General features: G+C 33.2%; 1 protein-coding gene across 1 annotated transcript in view; it reads right to left on the minus strand.

The window, feature by feature from the left end:
• The window catches only part of MIPOL1 (mirror-image polydactyly 1), a 253415-nt gene that overhangs the window by 33377 nt on the left and 192597 nt on the right, over positions 1–27441 (minus strand). The window contains exon 10 of the mRNA XM_003792000.3: positions 13828–14058. Within this exon, the coding sequence (XP_003792048.3) occupies positions 13828–14058 (231 nt within the window). The remainder of the gene's footprint in view (positions 1–13827; positions 14059–27441) is intronic.

The following is a 27441-nucleotide window of genomic DNA, read 5'->3' on the forward strand; positions in this document are numbered from 1 at the left end:
GAACCAGAGTGAGGTGAACAAGGGTTAAAATTTAAGGCGGTATAAAAATACCCCAGTAATCAAGATGAGTAGCATTTTAATTAGTTTTCAAAATCAAAATTAGTATATAAACATAATATAATAACATGAAAAGGAAAGGATCATAGTACCTAATCCAATACTGATAAAGTCTCTAAGGCAAAACTTATTCACATTATAGTGAGTTCTTTAGAAGATGAATTTTGATTAAAGTTTGCATGATTAAAATCTATCCATTATCATTTAAATAAGCATAGAATACTTGAGTTAGAAAAATTTCCAAGTAAATTTTAATAAGCCCCTAAATATTGTTCAAAGGCATGTGACATCATTAATCTCCATATCTAAACTTACTCTGATTTGTAAGCTCTAAACTCCAAAGTATAATAATTTTAGAAATAAGTTCTTCCAGACTATTTAGACTTACTGATTCTAGTATCAGAGTAGCTTCTTTTGATTAATTATATGGATGATTGATGGTTTTTGCTTGAATTGATTAGACTAGGGGTTTTAAGGTGTTGATTTCCTAATTCTGTCATTCTGTTTACATTTATTAACTGACATTCTTCTGTACAAAAGAGTTTTTCGCTCTCCATTCTCCATCTCTTTTTATTGAGCATGTTTATTTGCAGATTCTAAGACATAGAGTACAATAGTATACAATCACATACAGTTCTTTTTTTGATCCACAAATTGTCCCAAGTTTGGTCAATGGGAACATTTTCAGGCTGGCTCCTTGTCCTTTCTCTACAACCTCATCAGTCTTTGAGCACTTATTTGTTTCTTGGCACAAAAAAAAATCCCAGACTTACTCTGTATTTTCTCTGACTCAGACCTAGAAGTTTTGGTATTTTTTAAAGGGAAAGGATATTTAGAAACTAAAATTTGGGTGCTAGGTATGTCTATTATTGTTTCTAGGCCCCTTTCAGTGGACAGAGTTAAGAAAAAAAATATATTTTAAATCATGAGTTCTTATTAATATTTCTAATTCAAATTTAACATTACAGTTTTTTTCCCTAAAGTCATTTATTTTACAAAGAAAATCTTGGCTTCTAATAATATTTATTTACTTATTTGCTCAATCCAACAATAAACATAAAACAGTCAAAATGTTAATACTGATAGCACTATATGCCACTAACAATGTAGAGTATGATGATCAAAAGATGTTTGAATTAATCATTTTCTCTATAAATGTTTTATCATTTTGATATATAGTTAGATATATTTATTTTAATTTGTAGTCACTTTTAGGGCTTTTAAAATTTATTTTAATTTCTGAACACGTAAAAGATTTACATGGTTTAAAAGTCAAAGTCAAAACTATCAAAAGGGCATAATTAGAAAAGTTACACTTCCATCATATGCTAGCAGCTCCTTTTCATTTACCTCCAAATAGAACCATTTTCTTTCTTCCTTTTTATTCTTTTTCTTTTTTTTTTTTTTTTAGACAAGGTTTTGCATTGTCGCCCAGGCCAGAGCAGTAATACCATCATACGTTACTGTACACTGGAACTCCTGGGCTCAAGCCATCCTCCTGCCTTAGCCTCTCGTGTAGCTGGGACTATAGATGTGCACCACCAAGCTCAACTAATTTTTCTTACATTTTGTAGAGACAGGTTCTCACAGTGCTGCCCAGAGATAGCCATTTTCACTAGCTTCTGGTTTATCCTTCCCATTCTGTTTATTCTTATTTCTCATACAAAAGGCAGTACATTATAAGTACTTGATTGTCTTTAGTCAGCAATATGTCCTGGAAATCACTCAATATCAGTTTACAGATAGTTTCCTGTTTGTTTCTATGGTTGCATTGTATTCCACTATGTGAATGTGCCATAGTTTATAAACTACTCTATTTGGATTATTTTTATTTGCTATTAAAAATATAATTCTTTTCTTTTCTTTTTTTTTTTGGGGGGGGGTCTCACTCAGTTGCCCTGGGGTTGACTGCCGAGGATCCTAGCTCACAGCAACCTCAAACTCTTGGGCTCAAGTGATTCTCTTGCCTTGTCTCCTGAGTAGCTGGAACTGCAGGCCACAATGCCTGGCTATTTTTAGAGACAGGGTCTTGCTCTTGCTCAGGGTGGTCTTGCGCTCCTGAGCTCAAGCAATCCACCTGCCTTGGACTCCCAGAATGCTGGGGTTACAGGGATGAGCCACTGTACCTGGACTTAAAAATACTGTAATTCTTATGTTGTTTTATATTCCTGGAGATAACATATTCAGGATAATTCCTAGAAGTGACTTTCCTCAGTCAAAGGGTAAGAGCATATGTAACACTGCTGGATATTTACAAACTCTCCTCCATAGGGGTTTTGCCATTTTGCATTCCCACCAGTAACGTATGAGAATGTACTGAACACTCTATACTACAGTTTTTAAGATCTATGTAAAGAATCTCATAGTACTTACATTATCTCTGAGGGTAAAATATTATTTTTCTCCTTCAGTATTTCTGATTCTAAATGAATAATTATACGTTTTAAATTTAAAATATGTATTATAAGTAAAAACAATCAATGGGTGACAATTGTAGAGCACATTATACTTTTCAAAGCATTTTTATGCCATGTATTCACTGGATCCTTATTGCTATGTTTTTAAATAAAACAAGTATATGAGCTCTATCTTCCAGATGAAGAAATTGAGATTAAGCAATTTAATAATTTATACATACCTAATTAATGACAGCGAGGGGCTTATTACTTCATTTATACTGTCTCTCCTGTAACTTCCAATCTCAATGTATTAATTTATTATATGTTAGTGTAACTTGCTCGATAAAAGTGTTAACTAAATATAACAGACTTAATCATTATATTTAGTTCACAAATACCATAGGAGAAGGTTCTTATTAGGTTAAGTTCATATTTTAAATTTATTTTGGATAACAAAGCTTAATTTCTTGGAATTTAGCTTGAGTTGTACAACTATAAAGAACTAATTATAATAACAAATTTTATTGTGGAAAACTATACCATATTTTAATTTGAAGTAAGATTCAGCTATGCAAGCATAAGTAACAAGTTGAATACAATGGATTATCTTTTAATATATAAACAACTGTTATTAATTTCTAAAATCTTAGAAAATCAAATGAAAAGTAGCAAAAATGTAATTTAAAGACTGGATTAAAGTTCAAAGGCTTCCTTTGTACTAAAGAATGTCTCTTTGCATTCTCTGAAAAGGTAAGGAAAAAAGTTCTATTCCAAGTATGAAATGTTTGACCTAAATTTTTAATTATATTGATTTGTCCTTGGAATGGAAGCATAAATTTATACAACCAACTGGGCTTCAAAAAATATTAAAGGATGACATTAACAAGTATGAATTGAAAGTCCTCAAAACAAAAGCAAGGAAATCAGTAAACACAAATATAAACCCTGATTTTAGTCTCTTTTTTCATAATGTAAAATGTTCTTCATAAAACTCAGTCTGAACATTAAAGATGTCATTTATTTTTGAAGTTGAAAAATAACTAAAAGACTTTAGACCCACAAATAAAAGGTACTCTTTTTATCCTTTTCTGAGACATTGACCTATATACTCATTTAAAAATGAACACCACATCTTTACGTTATTAAATCTTTGTTTTGATCTATTAGTATTCACCAAAGTGCCATTTTATAAAACCCCACACTGAATAGACAAGGCTGGAGGTGACCATCTGCAGCTTTAGAGTCTGCATTTGAATTGATGAAAAGAGCTTTGTGTTTTCATTGCCAAGTTTGATTCTTCCAGTCATTAGGCATTCCCCTCAGATCGCATCAATGAAGCCGGACTCTCTTACACCCATGTGTTAAATTCTCTTCTCCTCATGGTTTCCTTTGCCAGCTCTACTCAAGAATGACTATTGGGTCTTAGCCACATTCTTCTCACAGCTGTGTTAAGAAAAGAGCATCAGAAAGTCTTCCTAAAACCCATATGTGTATCTGGTCAGTTCTCTGTCTTAGGGTCACCTCACATTGTGGTGTGATTATACAGAGATTCATTCTTGTTCTTGAACTGTGCTACTCTCATCATTCTGGGAAAGATTCAGGCCCTCTGAGAGTCAGTAGTGGAGAACTTCTTGGAAGACTCATGTGAAATACACATAACTCAGCTCAGAAGACACATAATTTTAAGAACAAAGATGTTTCAAGAAATTCAATATGCTTTATGTTATTTTTACCATTATGTAGCTTATTATATAACAAATGATAACACAAAGAGAAGTAACATGCTTACATGTGCTTTAGGATGCTGTGGCAAGGAAAAAGTAAAATGATGATGATATTCCAAGAACTATTAATTTTTATGGCACAAATGCCAAAGCAAGCAAAAAATTAAAATTCATTTAGAAAGTCCAAAATACCACTCACTATGTAATTTGGGAGATTTTTTTTAAACATTTAGTCAGTCTTTCTATGGAAATACTTGACAGAGTAATCTATGATAGAATTTTTTTTCACTGTACTTAGATTAAGAACTGAAGGGAAAAAAATGCCTCTGTGGAATTGTTCAAGAATACACAATTAAAGAAGAAACAATACACATGTGAGCTCCCATTATATTCAATATGGTTACACAATTTTTTTTCTCTTTAAATGGGAATGATCAAGAATCAAGTGCATGTATGAACAATGTTTATGATTTCAAATTCAGATAAAGTTACACTGAAATAAGCAAAAGATTCTTTTATTCTGTAAATTTACTGAGGGCCCAATATGTACCTGACCTAGTAGGGAGAAATAATCATGGAATCTCAGAATCCAAGTGAAATGTATAGTTCTACTTGTTCTTACGTTCAGTTGAGGCTTTCCAATTATATTTTGGGGATAAAATCTATACCTTACTAAGTTTTAGTTATTTGTTTAGATTAGTTGTATAACTGTGTAATAGGATTTCAGATGAGTATACTAAGGACATATTAAAAGCAAAGCAGAACCTGATTTATTGATATATAATATGTCTGAATACATATTAATATACAAACCCCATATATTTTATATACAACCGGTAGCGGCACATATCCAAAATATATGTGTACCCCTTTCCAGAGAAAACATATCCCCCAGTTGGTCGTATAAATTTATGCTTCCATTCCAAGGACAAATCAATATAATTAAAAATTTAGGTCAAACATTTCATACTTGGAATAGAACTTTTTTCCTTACCTTTTCAGAGAATGCAAAGAGACATATCCCCCTTTCCAGAGAAAACAAAGGGGGAAGTTCTGAGTAAGTTATATCAAGTATCACATATGCTGAGATTGAGCAACATCCAGGCAGGAGTGACAAAAACCTCTAAAAAGCTAATTTCCACAATAGCTTCCTTTATCCTTTTACTTCAAAGTACATTAGTAATTAGTATCATTAATAAACCTTTTCTTAGGGAGTTCAAATCACTTTATACATTGTATTTTTATCAATTCTTAACTGTTCTCAGGTAGTATGGATGAGTACTCTTAACTTCACAGAGGTACCCAGGAGCTAAATAGACTGTCAAGTGTTAAACAGTAAGAAAGCCTGTGACTGCAGCTTAGAACAGAAGCAAGGAAAAGAAAACTTACTAGATAGATCATTCTCAAGAGCTTACATTTCATATATAAATACACATGTGAAAATCACATGTGAATGTCTCTGAGGTATGAGAACTGTTGTATATTTTCTTGCCTATCAAGTTTTAGTTAAAACATACATGATCATCATATCAGAAGTAGATTCTATAATTTCTCTAAAACTCTACCTCCTACTTTTTAAATCACAACTACATTGAGATAAATGAAAAAACAAAAGCCAAATTCCTGTTATTTTATTTAGTCTTAAATTAAAACAGTATGAATTTTCCATATGCTAGTGTTTTGTCCCTTTTTCTTTCATTCCTCTCTATTGTGTTCAACTAAAGCATGTTTAGCTATCCTAGTATGTCAACACATACACCAGCCCAACCCTAGTTCATCTATCAGAAGCTATCTTTTGAAATGAATAAATAGATCAAATACAGGAAGCCACGTTTTAATTTAACTTTTTAGTTCCTACGTTCACACTCTTTTAAAAATTCATTCTAGAAGTTTAACTATGAGAGGGATGTATCTTATCAGTGAAAATACAGTGTCTTAGGTTTAGAAAGAGAAGAGAGCCCCTTTTCTTCTTTAGCCTCGATTCTACACTTTGCACTCCATTGGAATTTCTCAAATTCTGGGTTGGGCTCCAATCCTAACAATGCTACATTAATCCTTCCCTGCCATAAGAGAGTGAGCCAGACAATTAAAACTGTTTCTTCTTGGGCAGCGCCTATGGCTCAAAGAAGTAGGCTGCTGGCCCCATATACTGGAGGTGGCAGGTTTGAACCCAGCCCTGGCCAAAAATTGCAAAAAACCCCCCCAGACTATTTCTTTTTCATGTCAAAGTGAGACATTCCTTAACAGTCTTGATGTAAGCCATATACTTTAATTTTTTAAAAAAATTAAATGTAATTATGACTCTGTTGACATGGTAGGTATATCTGTGTATAATAAAAGTATCTCTAAAGAAACCTACTTTTTGTACTCAGTGGATGAGAAAGGTGATCTACTACACAAATATAGAACAGAACTGGCCATTTTAGAACTTATTTGACAGAGTATAAGACTTATATTTCATAAGTTAAAAATCATTAAAAACAAAAATTCACAAACCCAGAATATTAAATTCTTTAAAAAGTATATTACATGGCCAAGAATAAAAATTAAGCATGTTTAGATGCTATATCTCTTATGATGATAGTTTAGGAGACATGTAAGTTCATTTTCCATATATAAAGGACAATAAAACTACACCTAATTAGATTTACATTTAGAAGATGACTTCCAAAGTTAATTAGGAACTAGGGAAGGCACGTGTAGCTAAATTATCACAAATAAATTAACTAGTTAATCTATTATTTACAGAGGTAGACAACATATTTCACAGAGTTTTAAAATTTCAAACACAAAGGTTATTTTAAAGACCAATTCCCAGAAAAGTTTTAGGTCCTCCCATTTATTTAGAATACTAACAAATCAAAGTCTCCTTTGCACATTAAATATTGATTTATATCTTATGCTTAGTTAAGAATTTATGAAATTTATTCTTTGATTTGATCCATAAGTATTTACATTAGAAAAAAATATCATAAATAAAGTTAACAATAGCCAGAATAATTTTTAATAAAAAGACAATGCAATTATGAAAAAATTAACTTATGCCTTTAACATTAAACTAATTGAGAACATTTTAATATAATTATTTTTCATTATGGTTAAAATCAGATTCTAGAGCCAGCAATAAAACTAAAAAGTCTAGTAAAATCTTTAGGTGAAAATAGTAGGCTTTTTGTTTTTTAATCAAGAAACTGTGGAAATGCTCTGTTCCCCTTCCCATCTATCCTGTTTTATAATTCAACCTGCAAACAGATTAAGCAGCTGAGTTTGTGGAAAGTATGTTTGCTCTACACTAAGAACCCTTGTGTGACACTATGGTGACTCCCCTGACACTTCGAAGAGAACTACAGACAGTTCTTACTCATCAGCAGGGAAACCAGGCTGAGAATTTACAATTTCTTTGTAACTTCAACTTCTTCATAGAAATCAGTATTTGGTCAAGAGAAAAGAAAGACTTTGATAGCTTTAGTGTTCTTTTTTTTTTCTCCCTGTCAATAATACTCAAAAGATACAGGGTACCCTATATTTCAAAAGGCAATTTACTACTTAAAAGTCTATCAATTAAATGTTTTAACCTAATTTTTAATATTTTAGTTGTGTTACAAAAATTTTAAATGAGAACTCCAGTAAACTTTGAGTAAATTACCTATTTTTAAAAAATATGGGAAGAAAATTTTGAAAATTTGGTGTATTTTTTCAAAAATAAGTTTAAAAGTTTATAATTTTGCCTATATTTATTTGTCTATTTGTTATTTAGTTACCATATATGAAGGAATTTTAATCCTACCACTGCAAATCTGGCTCACAGAAAAGATAATATGAGACAAAGTTATTTCAATGTAAAACCTACATCTTTGAGAGTTATAACTTTGCAAGTCTGGTTATAATTACTTTTACTTTAAGTAACTCTGTGTAGCTTAGACATGCTAAGAATGGCAAAATGTATTTTTAAAAGTCCTTTGGAACTTTTGTTCTAGGCCCCAAGAAGCACAGCAATAGATGTAAAGACAGATGGATAATAAAGTACAGCATAAAGAATGACAAAGTTTTAAAACTCTCATGATGAAAACATTGTTCAGTAAGATTGGTGTATCAGTTTTCTCTTGAATAAATGGGGATTAGAGATAGTCCTTGGTGAAACTATTAAGAGAAGGTTTTCCTATAAAGTTCCTTTGTTCTTACTTGCTCTTGAGTTCCCTCTATCTCCACATAACTTCTCCCTTCCAAACTAAGTACATTCAGCATCAGGAAAAGAGCAATCTGAAAGCTAAATCACCTATATCCACAAATATGCATATTTTTTTCAACAGAAGAATATAAAGAGAGTAATGCATAACCCAAGAGAATGCTTTCTACAGGTAAAAGTTTAGGCTTTCTGACAGCTGGGTGAAGAAGCTATTTTGGGGCACTGAGGTCTGACATTCATTGACTTTTACCCTAAGGCATTATCTGCCTATAAATACTGCCTATCTAGCTCATGGATGGCAATTCTATACAACTTTTCATTCCAGAAATATTCCTATAGGTTAAAATATTTACAAAAACATTAAACATTTTCATGACTCTCAAAGAAAGTATATTTACAATTTTACAATCAGCAATAGTATATGGTTTCTCCTTACTAACGCTAAGATTTCAAGTCTTTTAAGTGTCATGAAACTTCATGGAAGTGGAAGGTTAGAATGAAGGGTAAAATCTGGTCAATAGTCAGTAAGAGCACTCAGTTTGTGGGACAGCAAAAGATCTGGTGGTGGCAGTGGGGAGAAGCAGGCAGGACCAGCCACAGAAAGTCACACTTTTGTATGAAACTGGTAAGCTCTGAGTACTGGCTTGGGAGAAAAAAGATTTCATCATGGACCTAAAGCAGATCAGACTACACCAGAAATTTTCCTGTGTATGCCCAACTTATTTGCTTTCACTTTATTATATTACTATCTCAAACATTACTCTAGTTAAATTGTTAATAAACTTACAGAGTGCTTATTTTATGGCAGGCATCTGCATTAAGTTTTTGGAAGAGAGGGAGATAGAAAGGTGAACAGAATATTATCCACGTCTTAGAAAATTTGGGAAGGAGCAGAGTAGGTAGGAAATAGATATACAAAACAATTTTAGTATCTAGATGATTAGTAAGGTATGGAGTAAATACTATGGAAATAATAAAGATGAAATAAAGAAACAATTAGCTAGAGGAAGCCAGTGAAGGCCTCATTCTTGGAGCACCATTTGGACTGGACTTTAGGGAGTAACAAAAATTTGTCCATGCAATAAAATGGAGGTGTATGTTCTAATAAGAAGAAATAGTGTGTGCAAAGATAAGTGTGTTAGAGGCCATGGGAGAAAATAATCCTAGAACAATGGGACGAAGACAAGGATTGGTGGCAAAGTGAATGTGAAAGGCAAAAAAGAACGAGGGAATGAGGAGAGAGCTAAAGTTGCTGAAATCCATTAATTGAGATGGGAAATACATAAAAATAGGGAGAACTTTATTTTCAGGGGAGTGAAGAATATTTTGAAAACATTAAACTGGATCTCAGGACATAAGTGAGAACTAAGATAAATATTTGGAAGTTATTTGGCAATAGTACTAGTTGAAGCTTTTAGAAATGGAGGACATCCTGGGAACTGTGTAGCGATAAAAGAATAATAAAATCCTTACAGAAATAATTATTTAGGGATAGCTGGAAGATGTATTTCCTTAAAGAAATGGAATAGGAATAGTAAAGAGAAGTAGTAGTGGAAAACGGTGCTATAGAAATCCCCCCAAAGAAAAGAAGCATTGGTGGCAGGGCACAGTGGTTCACGCCTGTAATTCTAGTATTCTGGGAGGCCTAGGTGGGTGGATTGCCTGAGCTCAGGAGTTCGAGACCAGCCTGAGCAAGAGTGAGACTTGTCTCTAAAAAGAATAACCAGGTGTTGTGGCGGGCACCTGTAGTCCCAGCCTTAGTCCTCAGGTGGCTGAGGCAAGAGGATCACTTGAGCCCAAGAGTTTGAGGTTGCTATGAGCTATGATTCCATGGCACTCTACCAAGGGCAATAACGTGAGACTCTGTCTCAAAAAAAAGAAGCATTGGTGAACAGTATTAAATGAGAAAGATAGCTCAGGTAGAAAAAATATTCCAAAGGTTGACTGTGTTTGTCATTAGGGTGCTTGCTAATCATAATAAGTCCTAAAATAATATTAATATTTTGAGATTATATAGATATCTATATTATTTCCATACTTCAGAACATAAGCTTCTTATCTCCATCCTCATTTAAAAAATACTAAGTTTTGAATGGTAAGATGTATCATGTAAATAGTTAGGAGCACGAAAATGGCAGTGGTTCCTGCTCTCAAGCGACTCATAGTCTAATAGGAAAGACACATAAACAGATAAACAACAAAATAACTCCCTTTGTAGGGTAACAGGTTCACCTAATAGAGGATATTGCTGACTTGAAAAACTTCCAATAATACTTTTTTTAAACACAAAATACTATGACAACACATGGAAGGGACTGATTTTACTTTCTAGGACATTAGAGAAGACTTTGTAAAGAGGACACATTGAATCTGTCTTCCTATGTTGATGATTGTGATGATACTAATAATATAATTTATAGAATGTCTATAACAGTAACTGACACTGCACTGGGCTACCCAATTATTCCTCATTAGAACACTTCCTGTGAAGCCAATATTATTATCTAATATCTGAAGAATTTTTGCTTAGAGAGATTAAGTAATTTGCCCTAAACCTCATGGGTAGTAAGTATGAAAGCAAGGACTTAAACACAGGACTGTCCGACTTGACTGCAAAGCCAGTTGTCTGTCCTATATGCAATACTGACTCTCTTAGGATAAATAAGGTTCTTATGGGGGAAAAGGGCAAAAGCTTCCAAGCAGAATGTCCAGTATATACAAAGGCTTTTTTAGTCTTAAAAAGGCAAAGCACTATTTTATTATTTTTTTTTTTTTTTGCAGTTTTTGGCCAGGGCTGGGTTTGAACCTACCACCTCTGACATATGGGACCAGTGCCCTACTCCTTTGAGCCACAGGCGCCACCCAAGGCAGAGCACTATTGATGACGTAGTACACTATGGAGTGACGTGCTACGAGAAGGAGGGATGATTTAACATGCATTGTTCCAAAAACATTACATGATGTATCTCATCTAATTCTCACAACAATTTTAAGTATTATTGTCTATGTCAGCACAAAGGTTTAAAATAAAATGTCTAAGTTCACATACACGTTCTGAATCAAAGCCTGAATTTTTAAACCACTATGCTATATTGCTGAAAATAAGCCACTATGCTATATTGCTGAAAAATTTAAGCATTTTTGTTTTTTTACCATGACCATATATTCCTTGTATAACTCGTTAAAAATGGGCCACTGAATTTAGTAGCTAGGAAATTACCGGCTATCTTAAGAAAATAAGAACTAGTAATAGTATATTCAGTAGCAGAAGAGTAAATGGGAATTGAAAAATTTAGAGATAGTGAATATAAATCAGTTATTCAAGAAATTTGAAGGAGAAAAGAGTAATGTGAATCCTTTTAAATTAAACTTTAAATTACCTGGAATACTGATATATTTTCAAATAACTCTAAAATATTTGCTATAATATTACTTTCATGCCAGGCATGCTGGCTCACGCCTATAATGCTAGCACTCTGGAGGCCGAAGTAGGGACTGCTTGGGGCCTGGAGTTTGAGACCAGCCTGAGCAACATAGAAAGACTCCATCTCTACAAAATCTACAAAAACTATCTGTATGTGCTGATGCATGCCTGTAGGGCCAGTTAGCCCAGGCAATAGAGAGAATCCCTGTTTCAAAAAAATAAAATTAATTTCAGATTATGTGGAGAATACTAATATCTCAACTAAGAGGTTTGGGAACTAATGTTACAAAATCTTATAACTTGCTTTCCTTTAAGAGGATGATCATCCTCTTTAATTCAATAAAACAGGCTGATTTCCACATTAACTGCAATGAAGATCCACTTGGCCCAACTGACAGCAATTAAAAATGAAATACAATGAATAGAATATGAAAAGGAAAGCCGATGATATTTCATTTAAATCTTATTGTGGATATTAGTCAAGAATAAAAGATGTAGCATTTAACTCTTGTAAATGACATAGGTATTATGTTTAAACTCTGATCCATATATTGATGCCATTCCATTTACAAAGTCTTGATCATTCTGTGATTAAATGTAAAAATTAAAGATGATATAATGAATTTTTCAAACAGATAAAATTATTTAATTTTAAGCATTATTTGAGATGATGTTATTTCTACTTACTGGAATACAAAAGTTCTTTCTTTTAAAAAATAACAATGATAGTTGATGGAATCTAACAAATAAACAAATGGTGACAATATTTCCAAAGATGTTTTGAAAATCTAATTGGTCTCTGGGAACTGCTACTTTAGGAAATTGAAGTATTATACAGAAATTAAAGAATTACACGTGAAGAAAACCCTGAAATTTGTAGTTATTTGTACATTTTGAGCACAAAGAGGTAAATCAGTTTCTGGCTGTCAAAAGTTACTGATTGTGATTTATAATGAAATGAAATCTACTTATATTCTCAGATCTTATTGTATAATGTTATATATACTGTGAATAACTGGATATAATTTCTAACTGAATATAAACCTAATCTTTACAAATATATATAATACTTACATAAACCAAAAGTTTCAAGGTATGCTGGTAGTAAAGATTAATAAACACAATTTCTAAACTGTTTTTACGTGGTTTTTAATACAGACCTAATCATGAGCTATTAGTCTAAATACAGTTTCAGAGATACTGGCAAACGATTGAAATGACTTATTTTCAACTAAGCGGTCTGGGAACTAAAAAATACTGAAGAGAAAACTACTGTAAAACTGGAAAAAATTGTTATGGAAAAAGATGTGTCTTAAAAATTGAAGGCGATTTGGTCTGTGGATGCTGTAATGCTGTTAAAAGACATAAAGAAGGGTCTATTATGTAAAAACTGCCTCAGAAAATTCTGCTATAATGTTCAACTCCCATAAATTAACAAATGGATTCTTTGCCTGTTAATTTATTTGTTAACACTTTGCTATTATAAGGACTGACTGATAATGCAGATTTATTTAAATTTTAATAAAAATGCAAAGATCATTCAAAATAAACATTTATGTACTATGAAAAGCTGCATTGGATACTTCAGAAGAATAACACAAGAAAATTAATTTCACTGTACTGGATTCCATATACCTAGGGGTCTTAGACTACAAGGTCACAGATGATCTCGACTCAAGCAGGATTATCGCCAAGCTAAATGAGTACAGAGGAACTTGACAGCCTCTTCCCCTTGCTAATAACTTTACCTATTAACTTAGGAATATGAAGTGACTTAAATAGCATAGCCTCCGTGAAGTGATTATCAGTTATTAAATAAAATGGTTTGCTCTAAATAGTAACAATGATTCCCAAGAAAATGACTCTTTGACCCCAGATATGGATATGATATGTAATCTAGAAAAGTTCATTTTGTTCAATCTACTTCTGTCTTAAGCTATTAATAGCATGAATAAAAGTATGTATTGTTCTTTTCCAAAAGAAAGTGTTTTTTGTTTTGTTACATGTTTTGGAAATGATGCAGGACATTTTACTTACTTCTGAACTTTTTCACTAGCCACCTGGGAGGCCTTTACGGCTTCCTGGAGCTGTAGTTCCATGTTTGCTTTCTCTGTCAGAGCTTGGTGCAGTTGGGCAGCCAGTTCCTCATTCTGTTGCTGAGTGATGGAAACAATGACCTCTCTGTTTTTTAAAGCTTCTTCATAGGTAGTAAGGGTATGGTTAAACTGCTCCTTCAGATTTTCTTCTTGAGATAAAGAATTGTGTAAACTGAGAAAATACAAAAATAAAGATAAAATAAGCAGGGCGATCAATGATCTATTTCACAAAAAGCTCCATTTAGCACCTCTATTGTCTAAAACTCAATAAAAAATGCTTAAATGAATCAATGAAAATAATTTTTATATCACAGTATTATAAGTGATAATTTCTCTGCTACTCAGTTAAAAGCTACCTAGACAAATGATTTTGCTATCAAAACATACAAAAAGATGCTGCAAGATGTTAATTTAATTATGTCAGTGTAACTACTACATTCAATTATCTTTAAAACAGAGAACTAGAAAATAAAGTATCTCTAGGCAAATAAAAGAATAAGCTGACTGCAAAGAAGTGAGAGATAGAAGAGTGGGTATCGGTTAAGCAGATCCAGGGTCTATTCTGCTAAGTGCTTAATGGTAATGAATGAGGTTTATGCAAATACCAACGAGCCTTAGACACAGCATTTTCTACTTGTCGCAGCTGAGATGTAAATGAAGTTAAAATCATTAGTTGGACTGCACAGAAATAATACATATTCAGATATATTTTTGGTTAATGAATCTTAACAACAAATACCTGCACTCATTATGTTATATAGAGCAACAGCATATAAATTAAGACTAAATGAATGCAGAAGAAAATGCAGACAAATAGAATCCTAAAATGCAAAAGGTCAAATCTTTGATATGTCATTACACCTACCACCTGAGGTTATTTTGAAATGGCACCAAGCACCTCACTCAATTAAATAAAGACATTTTGAAAATATAAATATTTAATAAGGGAAATTTAAAATCCACATAGGAGATGTTCTTTTTTATTAAATAAAATCATTTCAGTATATGCATACAAAGGAAATGTCGATTGGAGACCTAAAGTAAAACAACCTAACTATGAAATACAGATTGATAATGTGGAAGAAAGCAATATAATTCTTAAACCTGCAAAAAGGTAGTCTGTGAACTTTAGCACTGGCCTCCTCTATCTATCTAGTCTAATACGTTACTTAAAACTGTTCAAACTAATTATTATTTTTTTAGTTTAAGTTACCTATAATATACCTGCACAGTGTTCTTACTTTGGAGAAAGTGTCCCATAAGAATAAGATGGACATAAAAAAAGGACAGTCAACATACCAAATGAAATCATTTCAGGATTCAAATCTGTCTCTAGGAATAGAGACTGTTTCTAAACTCTGGTCAATCGGTTACTACATATAAAATTACAATAGTGGGTAGTGCCACATTTGTAGAGTGCGAAAAAGTATCTTCCTTCATGTTTTCCCACAACATTATTAATTTAACTATGTCATGTCTCAGTTCTGCCAACCCACATGCTTACAGACTCGGTCCCTTCCCCATTTTCCTGTTCTAACTATGTCTTCTCGCACTTTGTGCTTCTTATCTGTTCCAAGTTGGAATTTTCTTCAGTTCACTTTCTTTATCTACTTGAAAGATACATGTAAAAAATCAAAACAAAAACAAAACCTTAAGATATTGTTTATGTTCTTTACATTTAAAATATTACTTACATTTTAATTGTTCATTATACTATAAGTTACATAAAGAGCAAAGTATTGAGCTTGACAAAATGTAAAGACTAAAATACAAAATAAATGCATAAACTTAGAAAATCCCCTCGCGCTGCTTCCCAGCTGATTCCCTTCCCAAAAGGGGGAATCCGATTTCTGTCAAGAACAGTATTGCCCATTTTTGAACTTTTTGTCTGGCTTACTTTGCTCAATATGAGGTTAATTAAATTCATACTGTTGTGCGTAAATCATTGTTTTTCACTGCTCTGATATATCTGTTATACACATATTTCTTAACTTATTAAACCAGTCCACTGTTGTTGCTATGAATATTCTTGGATGTGTCTTTCGGTGGACCTAAGTATTCCTTTCTGGTGTACAATTTCCCCATAGGGTATATATATGTTCAGATTAAGAAAATGCTGCAGTCTTGCAAAAGGTTGTACCAATTTATATCCCATCAACAATGTATGAGTTGCTCTCAATGCCAATTTGATATCATCCAACATTCTAATATGGGTGCTGTGATAGTTCATTCTTTCAATGCTGTCTTTTGATGAATAAGTTCTTAATTTAAATGAAGTCCAATTTATCATTATTTCTTTAATGGCACTGCTTTTGTGTCCTATTTCCTACTCTATTTATATTTTCGCCCTATATATACAGGACATAAAGTTCGTGTGCAATTTTAAAACAGTTTAACATAGCAAATTGGACACGAACTTTATGGACATCCTGTATGTATACTATATGGTCTCATTTAAAACTCACTGTGGGACAGCTTAGTTTAGGAATTCTGTATTTGTCCATCATGTCTAAAATACTAACCATTATACTACATAACCAATTAAATATTAAGAATCAATGATTCCATTTTTGTATCTCATCAGTATTAAAATTATGGCATCCTGATTTAATTCCTTTATCATTTTCACTTCCTACTATTTTCTCATTTAATCTTTTTGGGACAAATTTATACCTGGTATTGAGTTTTCTCTCAGATGGACATGTGTTGGAACTTTTACTTTCAAGCTCAAAAAGCTACTCATCATTCAAAACGCCTTGGAAAGCTTTTAATCACCATCAAGACTTTCTCAAACGAAAGCAGTAGTTGAGTGGTCTTTTATGAAAAGATAAAGTCACTGGAAACTTGCAATAGCATTTAATTGCACTCAGAAAACAACTTCTGAAAAGAACAAGTTATATATTTTAAGTCACTAAATCTCATAACCTATGTGAAAAATCCTATTAATATTCCTTTGTTCTTGAAGAAGAAATTCAAACAAAGAGAAGTAACTTAATCAATCCCATACATGCAAGCAGAGCCAGAATTTGAACCCACATCCTTTCTCCCTGCACTTGAACACTCCTGTATTTCCTGTATTCTACGAGGCCACGTATCAGTATCTGGCTTCTCTACCTCCTTCCTTATCTTTTAGCCAGGCACTCAGATTCTCAAGTACATCAAGCTTTTTTCTGTTTAAGGCATTTATTTACTGGGAATGACTTTCCTTCTGTGCTTCTGACAAACTCCTACTCATCCATTAAATCTCAATATAAATATTGCTTTCTCACATAATTCTTTGTGACTTTAATCTAAATTCTGATGTTGCCTCTTTCTTAGTCTATCTCATAGTATCTACCCTTTTCTTTCTTAGAACTTACAACAATTTGCAGTTTTTTCAATGTCATCTTGTAATTTACTTCCCAATTCCAGCATATTAATACTACATGTACATAGGACAATTTTATGAGAATACATTCCTTAAGAACCTGACTATGTGGGTCATTATGAAAGTTCTGGGATACACAAAAATCAGGAATCATAAAATACATGTGGACAGAAATGCATGAAGCCCTCTCAGCAACACTGATAAGCCAAGCAAGTTGAAATTTGCATGTGTCAATCAGACAGGACACTGTCAATTGTGTTTCTTACGAGTGAAATAATGGACCATTATTATAACACAGTCTGTCTTAAAACTTTCATAGTGACCATGTAAATCAAATGCTTATAATTCCAAGGAAATTTCCCTACAAGAATGAAGATGAAGAAGGAGGCTATATTCCCAGCATTGAAGCACATTTCTGCTTTAGTTCTTTTTCCCCAGAGCACTTTTCCCTAAATTGGCAATAGGGTCCCAGTGTTTAGCTTTCTTCAAAAAATCATATCACATTTAATATCTTTACAAAGTTAGTAATTTTCAAATGCATTTTTTAGCATATGAGCATCATTACAACTCAAGAAAATTTAAATTGTATGGGAACATATTTTAAGTTACAGTAAAAATAAATGGTAGTCATTAAATCACTCTCAGAAGAGTCATTAACTCACAGAATTTCAAAGCAAGTAACCAATAGTGTGGCTCTTACAATATCCACCTGGGACAGTAAATGTTTCTGTTTCCATGAAGGTAATAAATTAAGAGGATAAAGTTTTAATTCACTCTTCCAGTTCTGAACTTAAATAATCCTTAGTGAATTTAATGTTCTAACTTAGCAAAGAAAGTGAGACTTTAAAAATGTTTTTACTGAGTAACATTTCATATTATCACATCCAGTAAGCCTGTCCATTACCTTCCGTGCTGCTGTCTTACTTTCAATGGCTCCTGGTCTATTTCCTTATGCCTGTGGCCCTATTTTCCTGGTATCTGACTCTCTATACTGCCTCAGCTTAAGACATCTTGGAGTATCCAGTTGATGATCCACTTAGATGATATTTATGTCTCTCCAATCTGTCAAGTCCTTACACGAAAACGTGTTACTCATAATCCGACAATAGGTACATACTCTTCTTCTTATGCTTCATTTCTTTCACAGCAATTGCTCAATTGTGTGTTCTATCAATGCTGTTTATTTTAATTGGATAAATATTTTGGAATAAAATTTAGAGGTGAGGTACAATAATACAGATCAGTAGTTATTAACCGGAAGTTATTTTTGTCCTTCAGAGAACATTTCACAATGTTTAAAGACATTTTTGGCTATCACAACTGGAATGAGGGTGGAGGAGGTCACTACTAGGATTTAGTGGATAGAGGCCAGAGATGCTGCTAAACATCCTATAATGATGCATTAATGTACACTGCTATGATTTAATAAAAAAAAAATCCTATGCTGAGGAAAGAACCCCACAACAAGGAATTATCTAGACAAACAGTTCTCAACCTTCCTAATGTTGCGACCTACAAGTTGAGAACTGCTGATCTAGACCAACATGTCAAGAATGCTGAACTTCGTGTAGATAAAAAGATGTCAGGTTGAATATAGAAGATGTAGATCCAAATTTCATTCTTAACATTCACTCTGAGTGACCTTGAGAAAAAATAGCTAATTCCCTAAATATTAATTGCTTCAACTCTAAAATAGTAAGAAAAATATCACAGAGTTCACATGAGAATAAAATGGGGTAATCTGCATGTATGAAAATATCTGATAAAATACCTGGCCAAGACTAAGCATTCATATCTGTATAATTTTTAAAGGAAACTATATCTAATTAATTTCATACAAACTATTACATAATACTCAGACATTTTACAAATATTTCTCTGAAAAACAATAACCTGTTTCTACAAGTTTTTCATGAGCTGAGAGAAGTAAACTAGTTTTCTCAACCTTTATTCACTTACTGATAACATTCTTAAATCATTCTTTTATAAAAAGGCAGGTTTGGCTTGTTTTACTGAATTAAAATAAATAAAACCCAAGCAAGTATGAAAGGCAGAAGTATGTGCTACCTTTTCCTAAGAATATATTTCTGAAAGGACAGTGTCTACTTTTACTTCCTGGTTTATTGCATCATTAATTTGCTAAGGCCCTTTCAAGAAAATATTGACCTCCTCACTTATTCTTAAGGAAATCATATTATGCTCTAGTATAATAGGCCTGAATTCTAAATTATATACAAATAAAGAGAAATATATTCACAATGGTTAAGAGTGTGGATGAAGAGGTTTAATTTGTCAATCAGTCTAGTAATGCCACTGATTTGCTTCCTCTGTTGCTATAATTGATTTAGTTTAATAAAATAACTTGTTAAAGTAACTTCAGAGAGGAAATAATTCCCTTACTATAAAGTAAGCCAACTGATACTGAACTTAACACTTTGAGAATATTAAAGTAGACAGAGTAGTCTGCACATCTATTAGTATTTATTGAAAACCTTCCAGACACTATATGTTGTGATATAAAACTGGCAGGGGGAGGGGTTTCCTTTAAATATTTATTGACTTTATTAACTAAAAACGTAATAATCTATACAAGAAATTCTGAGGGTTAATTTAAAATATCTAACTACAGGCTCAGTGCCCATAGTGGTTACAGCACCAGCCACATACACCAAGGCAGGTGGGTTTGAGCCTTGCCTGGTTCAGCTAAACAACTACAACAACTACTACAGGTGCCCACCACAATGCCTGGCTTTTTTTTTTTTTTTTAATTATTGTATAGATTTTTAAAAAAATGTCTTGTATAGCTTTTTTTCTTTTTTTAAGGGCATTGTGGTGGGCACCTGCAGTCCCAGCTACTTGGGAGGCTGAGGCAAGAGAATCACTTACAGCCCAGAGTTTGAGGTGGCTGTGAGCTGACGCCACAGCACTCTACCAAGGGTAACACAGTGACACTCTGCCTCAAAAAATACATATATATCTAACTACAGTCATTGGAATTGATGCAGGCTCAGTTTCTGATTATCCAAGAGTAGATCATATGCTTCATGACGCTGGTGATGTGAGAAGCAGAGTAGGAGGGGATTATACTCACAAAGCCACTTATATTTATATACCACTGTATAGATCATAGGCAAAATTCATCTTAAGTAATTTATTTATTCATTATATTTTAGATATAGTGTCTTGCTCTGCTGCCTAGGCTATAGCACAGTGGTGCAATCACAGCTCACTGCAGCTTGGAATGCTTGGGCTCAAGTGATCCTCCTTTCTATTTTATTTTTATTTTTAGAGACAGAGTCTCACTTTATTACCCTTGATAGAGTGCTGTGACGTCACAGCTCACAGCAACCTCCAATTCCTGGGCTTAGGAAATTCTCTTGCCTCAGCCTCCCAAGTAGCTGGGACTATAGGTGCCTGCCACAATACCTGGCTATTTTTTTTTTGTTGTTGTTGTTGTTGCAGTTTGGCCAGGGCTGGATTTGAACCCACCACCCTCAGTATGTGGGGCTGGCAGGAACACCTGGCTATTTTTTTTTTTTTCACTGTTGTTGCAGTTTGGCCAGGGCCAGGTTTGAACCCACCATCCTCAGTATGTGGGGCTGGCGCCCTACCCAATGAGCCACAGACACCACCCAAGTGATCTTTTCCTGACTAGCTGGGACTATTGGCACAGACCACCCACCATTCATGTCTATTTTGAAAAGAGGGGGAGGGGAGGGGAGATGGGTAGAGGGAGGGTGATTGGAGGAATCACCTCTATGGTTTATCTTACAAGGGTAGAAGTGAATCTTTCTAAAAGTAGAATATAAATGTCTTAACACAATAAGAAAATGACATAAAGGCTATGTTAACCAGTTTGATGAAAATATTTCAAATTGTATATGAAAACACCACACTGTACCCTATGACTGCATTAATGTACACAGCTATCATTTAATAAAAAAAAGAAAAAAAAAGAAAAAATATTTTTCAGAGATAGAAATCTTGCTATGTTGCTCAGGATAGTCTCGAACTTCCAGCCTCAAGTGATCCTTCTACCACAGCCTCCCAAAGTGCCAAGATTACAAGGCATGAACCAACATGCCTGGCCAGGCCTAAAATTTTATCATATAACACATACATACGATTTATAAGCATCCCTAATATGAAATAAAGAAGACACAAAATCTAACATTCATGACATTGGAGTTAATGAAGGAGAAATGAAAGAGGATAGAGCTAAAAAAAAAAAAGTATTTAAAGAAATAACAGCTGAGCACTTTGCAAATATGGCAAGACACATAAACCTACATGAAGCTGAGAAAACTCTAAATGGGAAAAACTCATATATGTACACATAAAGACTCTATATTGATTCTATACTATAATTTGCCCATTGTGGAGTGATGCAATGAACATGGGAGTACAGATATCTCTTTGAGAAAAAGATTTCAAATCTTTTGGCTAAATACCCAGGAGTGGAATTTCTGGATCATTGGTAATTCTATTTTTAGTTTTTTGAGGAACTTCCATGCAGTTTTCCATAATGGCTATACAGTCAGCCCTCTGTATCAAAAAAAAAAAAAAAAAAAATTGGAATTTTTTTTTTTAAATAAAGATGGTTGTATCTGTACTAAACATATAAAAACATTTTTCTTGTTATTATTCCCTAAACAAAACAGTATAACAACCATTTATATGTCCTTTACAGTGTATTTGGCAGTAAAAGCAAGCGAGGGATGATTTTAAAGTACACAGAATGATGTGCATAGGCTTATAGCAAACAGTATATCATTTCTTATAAGAGATTTGAGCATTGTACAGTCTGCTATCCACAGGAGGTCCTAGAACCAATCCCCCATGAAGAATGAGGGAAGACTATACCAATTGACATTTCTAACAAGTGTATGCATGGGGTTCTCTATTCTCCCCATCCAACCATTTTTATCTTTTGTCTTTTTTAACAAAACCCAGTCTGACAGGTGTGAGATGATTATCTCATTTTTAATTTGTATTTCTCTGATGATTAGCAATGTTGAATATTCTTAGCTTTTGAGAAATATCTATTCACATTCCTTGTCCATTTTAATAATTTTTTTCTTGCTACTAAATTGTTTGAGTTCCTTATATATTTTAGATATTAATTCCTTATCAGATGTATGATTTGCAAATATTTTTTCTCAATCTGTAGGATGTCTCTTCATACTTTGTTTCCTTTGCTGTGCAGAAGCTTCTTAGTTTGATGTAATCTCAGTCTATTTTTGCTTTTGTTGCCTGTGCTTTTGAGGGTCACATCCAAAAACACCATTAAGCAGCCCAATGTAGTGTAGTTTTCCCCTGTTTTCTTCTAGTAGTTTTACAGTTTCTGTAAACCAAGTCTTTAATCCATTTTGAGTTGATTTTTGTACATGATAGGGTCCACTTTTAATTCTTCTGCTTGTAGATACATAGTGTTCCCAACATCATTTATTGAAGAGACTATTCTTTCCCCATTGTGTATTCTTGGTACTTTTGTCAAAAATTAATTAACTGTACATGCCTGGGTTCATTTCGGGGCTATTCTGCTCTATAGTTTGAAGTGTCTACTTTTTTGTTTTTGCTCCTTTCAAATTGTTTCAATTCCGATAGCTTTGCAGTATAATTTGAAGTTAGGTAGTACTTTTTTCTTTTTGCTCATTATTGCCTTGGCTATTCGTGGTTTTTTTGTTGGTCTATATAAATTTTAGGATTTTTAAAAATTTATATAAAAATGACATTGGAATTTTGATAGGGATTAAACTTAATCTGTATATTGCTTCAGGTCTATCACTTTCTGTGAACATTTTAACAATATTAACTCTTCTAATCCATTAATATGAGGTATCTTTCCATTTATTTGTATCTTCTTCAATTTCTTTCATCAACATTCTAGAGTTTTCATTGTATAGATAATACCTTCTTGGTAAATTTATTTCTAAATTTTTGGTGTTGCTATCATAAATGGGATTGCTCTCTTGATTTCTTCTTCAAATAGTTCATTGCTAGTAAGTAGAAATGCTACTAATTTGGAGTGTTCATTTTGTATCCTGCTACTTTACTGAATTTGTTTCTTAGTTCCAGCAGATTTTTGATGAAGTCTTCAGGGTTTAAAATCATGTTGTCAGCAAATAGTGACAATTTCGTTTCTTCCTTTCCTACTTGGATAACTTCTATTTCCTTTCTCTTGCCTAACTACTCTGTCGAGGAATTTCAATGCTATGTTGAATGGAAGTTGTGAGAGTGGGCGTCCTTGACTTGTTCTGGATCTTAGCGGTAAGGCTTTCAACTTTTCACTGTCAGCGTAATGTTAGGTGTAGGTGATTCTTTTAATATATTGTTGAAAATACTAGCAAATCAGTTTGCTAGTATTTTCTTGAGGATTTTTGCATCTATGTTGATTATGAATATTGGCTTTTAATTTCCTTTTCCTATAATGTACTTGTCTGGCTTCACTATCAGGGTAATGCTGGTCTTGTAAAAGAGTCTAGAAGCATTCTCTACTCTTCAATTTTGGGAATAGTTGGAGAAGGATTTGTATTAGTTTGTCTTTAAATGTTTGGCAGAATTCGGCAGTGAGGTCATCAGGTGCTGGGCTTATCTTTGATGACAGAGACTTTTATTACTGATTGAATCTATTCTTCACAATTCAGTCATGATAGGTTGTATGTATCGAAGAATTTATTCACTCTTCTAGGTTATCCATTTGTTGACGTATAATCTTTCATAGTAGTCTTTTAGGATTCTTTATATTTCAAACATTTCAAAAAAGGAAACATAAAGCCCAGATAGTTTCACTAGCAAATTCCAGTAAATATTTAAGGAACAAATGATACACATTTACTATAATCTCTCCCCAAAAATGCAAGCAGAAGAAACACTTCCGAATTCAAACAATGAGGCCAGCATTACCCTAATAGCAAAACTAGATTAAGACATTACAAGAAAGAAAAATCTACAGGACAGTATCTCTCATGAAAATACATGCAAAACCACTTAACAAAATATTAGCAAATCAAACCCAACAAAATACATAAGAAATTATAAACTATGACCAATTGGGATTTATTCTGGTTATGCAAGCCTGGTTCAATATTTAAAAATCAATTAATGTAACCCATCACAAAACAGTCTAAAGAAAAAAAAATCATTCAATTATAAAAAAATGCAGAAGCTGCATCTGACAAAATCTAACACACATCTAGTTTTCTCAGCAAACTAGAAAGAAAGGAACTCTCTTAACTCTCCCTCCCCCCCTTTTTGTAAAGACAGGGTCTTACTCTGTTGTTCAGCCTGGATTACAGTGTTATGATCATAGCTCACTGCAACCTCAAACTCCTGGGCTCAAGCATGCACACTATCATGCGTGCCTATAACAAAACCCCTAAAGCATCATGTTTAAGGGTGAGAAATTAGATGCTTTCCCACTAAGATCAGGAACAAGGAAGAATGTTCCCATGCAACATTATACTGCAAGTCTTAGCTAATGAAGTAAGACAAGAAAAGAAAAGAAAAGATATAAAAGTTGAAAAGAAAGATATAAGATTGTCTTTGTTAGCAGATGACATGATTGTCAATGCAGGAAATCACATGGAATTGACAAAAACCAACCAACCAAGCAAATTAAAAAAAAAAACTGATTATGTCAAGGTTGTATGATACAAGGTTATTATAAGGCCAATTGCTTTCCTATGTAGCAGCAATAAAGTCTTGCAATTTGAGATTAAAACACAATTATTATTAGTGACAAAAAGAGAAATACTTAGACATAAAACCAACAAAAATGTATAGTATCTAAAGGAGGAAAACTACACAACTCCAATTAAAAAAATCAAAGACCTTAATAAATGGATATAATACATGTTCTTAAATAAGAAGACTCACATTATTAAGATGTCAGTTCTTACCAATTTGATACATAGATTCAGCATAATTGTCAATAAAAATTCCAGAAAATTATTTTGTAGATATCAATAAACTATTTTAAAATTTATATGGAAAGGCAAAGATTCAGAATAGTCAACTCAATATTGATGGAGAACAAAGTTGCAAGACTGAACTACCCAACTTTAAGACTTACTATAATGGGACAGTAATCAAGATAGCTTTGTATTACAAAAGAATAGACAAATAGAGCAATGGAAGAGAACAGATAACCCAGAAACAGATCCACATAAATACGGTTGCCTGATTTTTGACAAGGGAGCAAAAGCAATTCTATGGATAAAGGATAGCCTTTTTCCAAATAGTGCTAGAATAAGTGAACATCTATATGAAAAAAAAAATCAAAAATCTAGACAAAGATCTTGCATTTTTCACAAAAATGGATCATAAGACTAGATAGTAAAACACTTTGGGCTTGGTGTTCAGTTTTAGATATAACATCAAAAATATGATCCATGAAACAAAGGTAGGTAGGTAATTTTGACCTTAGTAATATTAAAAACTTCTGGGTTTCCAAAGATACTGTCAAAAGAATGAAAACACCATTCACAGAGTAGGAGAAACTTCTTGAAAAACACATAATGATAAAGACTATCATCCAAAAAATACAAAGAACATTTAGAATAAGAAAATAAACAACTTAAAAATGAACAAAGGGTCTGAATAAACATTTCAGTAAAGAAGATATACAGATGGCAAATAAGCACTTGAAAGATGCTCAATATCATGTGTCATCAGGCAACTTCAAATTAAAGCACCAACAAAATACTACCACACACCTATTAGAATGGCTAAAATTCAAAAATCTAAAAAGATCAGTTGCTGGTGAGGATGTAGAACAATAGAAATTCTCATTCATTGCTGGTGGGAATGCAAAATTATAAAACCACTTTGGAGGAAAGTTTGAAGGTTTCCTACAAGCCTAAACATAATCTTACTTATGGTCCAGCAAGCCATTTGAAGTGTTCACCCAACAAAGTTGAAAATGTACATCTACACAAAAACTTGCACATGAATGTGTATAGTAGCCTTATTCATAATTTGCACAAACTGGAAACAACAAAAATGTTTTTCAATGGCAGAATGAATAAACAATCCATGGTACACCCATACAATGGAATATTATTTAGTGATAAAAATGAGCTACCAAGCCATGCATATACATAGAGAAACCTTAAATGTGTATTGCCTAGTGAAAGAACCCAGTCTGAAAGGGCTACAACACAGAACTACCCTATTTCAACTATATGATGTTGTGGTAAAAGCAAAATTATAGGGACAGTAAAAAGATGAGTAGTTGCTAGGAGTTAAGAGTGAGGGAAAAGATAAAAAAAAGCACATAGTTTTTTTTAGAGTGGTAAAATTATTCCATAGAATATGTATTTTATAGAAGTGTACAACTTAATGAGTGAAACTTAATGTCAACTAATGATAATGCATTAATAAGTTTTCACTAATTGTAAAAAATGTTCAAGGTGTTAATAAAGGGGAAAACTGTATGGGATGGTTATATGGAAACTCTGTGCTCTATTTCCTCAAATAAACTATTCCAATAAATAAAATCTATTAATTGAACCCTGACCCCCTTTCTCCACACACACACACACACACACACACACACAGAAGTGAAGACTAGCTAATTAATTCTGTAGGAATCAAAACCAAAATAAGACACACAGAAATAGTCAAACCTGGCCATTAATACTATAGTGTCTGTCTTAGTCTGTTTTGTGTTGCTATAAAGAAATACCTGAGGCTGAGTAATTTACAAAAAAAAAATTATTTGACATACGGTTCTGATGTCTGGAAAAGTTCAAGATTGGGAATCTGGTGACGATCTCAGGCTGCATTTGGTCATGGCAGAAAGCAAAGGGGACTTGGTTTGTGCAGAGATCACATGGTGAGAGAAGCAGCCAGGGAAAGAGTGGGGAGGTGTCAGGCTCTTTTAAACAACCAGCTCTCACAAGAATTGTTAAAGCAAGAACTCACTCACTATAAGAATGGCACTAAGCCATTCATGAGGGAGCCACCTCTCTGACCTAAATATATCCCACCTCCCAACACTGCTGCCATAGTGGGAATTAAATTGCAACATTAGTATTGAAGGGATAAATATCTAAACTATAGCTGTGTCCCCATTACACCTAATCAGACCTGAATTTGGTTATGTCTGTTATAATTTATAACAGTCATAACTGAAGCACCTCCGGCTTTCCAGATAGTGAGTAGCCGTAAAACTTATTATAGTTT

This window comes from Otolemur garnettii, unplaced genomic scaffold (genome assembly GCF_000181295.1).
Source record: "Otolemur garnettii isolate 467f Iridium unplaced genomic scaffold, OtoGar3 scaffold00052, whole genome shotgun sequence".
Classification (NCBI taxonomy): Eukaryota; Metazoa; Chordata; class Mammalia; order Primates; family Galagidae; genus Otolemur; species Otolemur garnettii.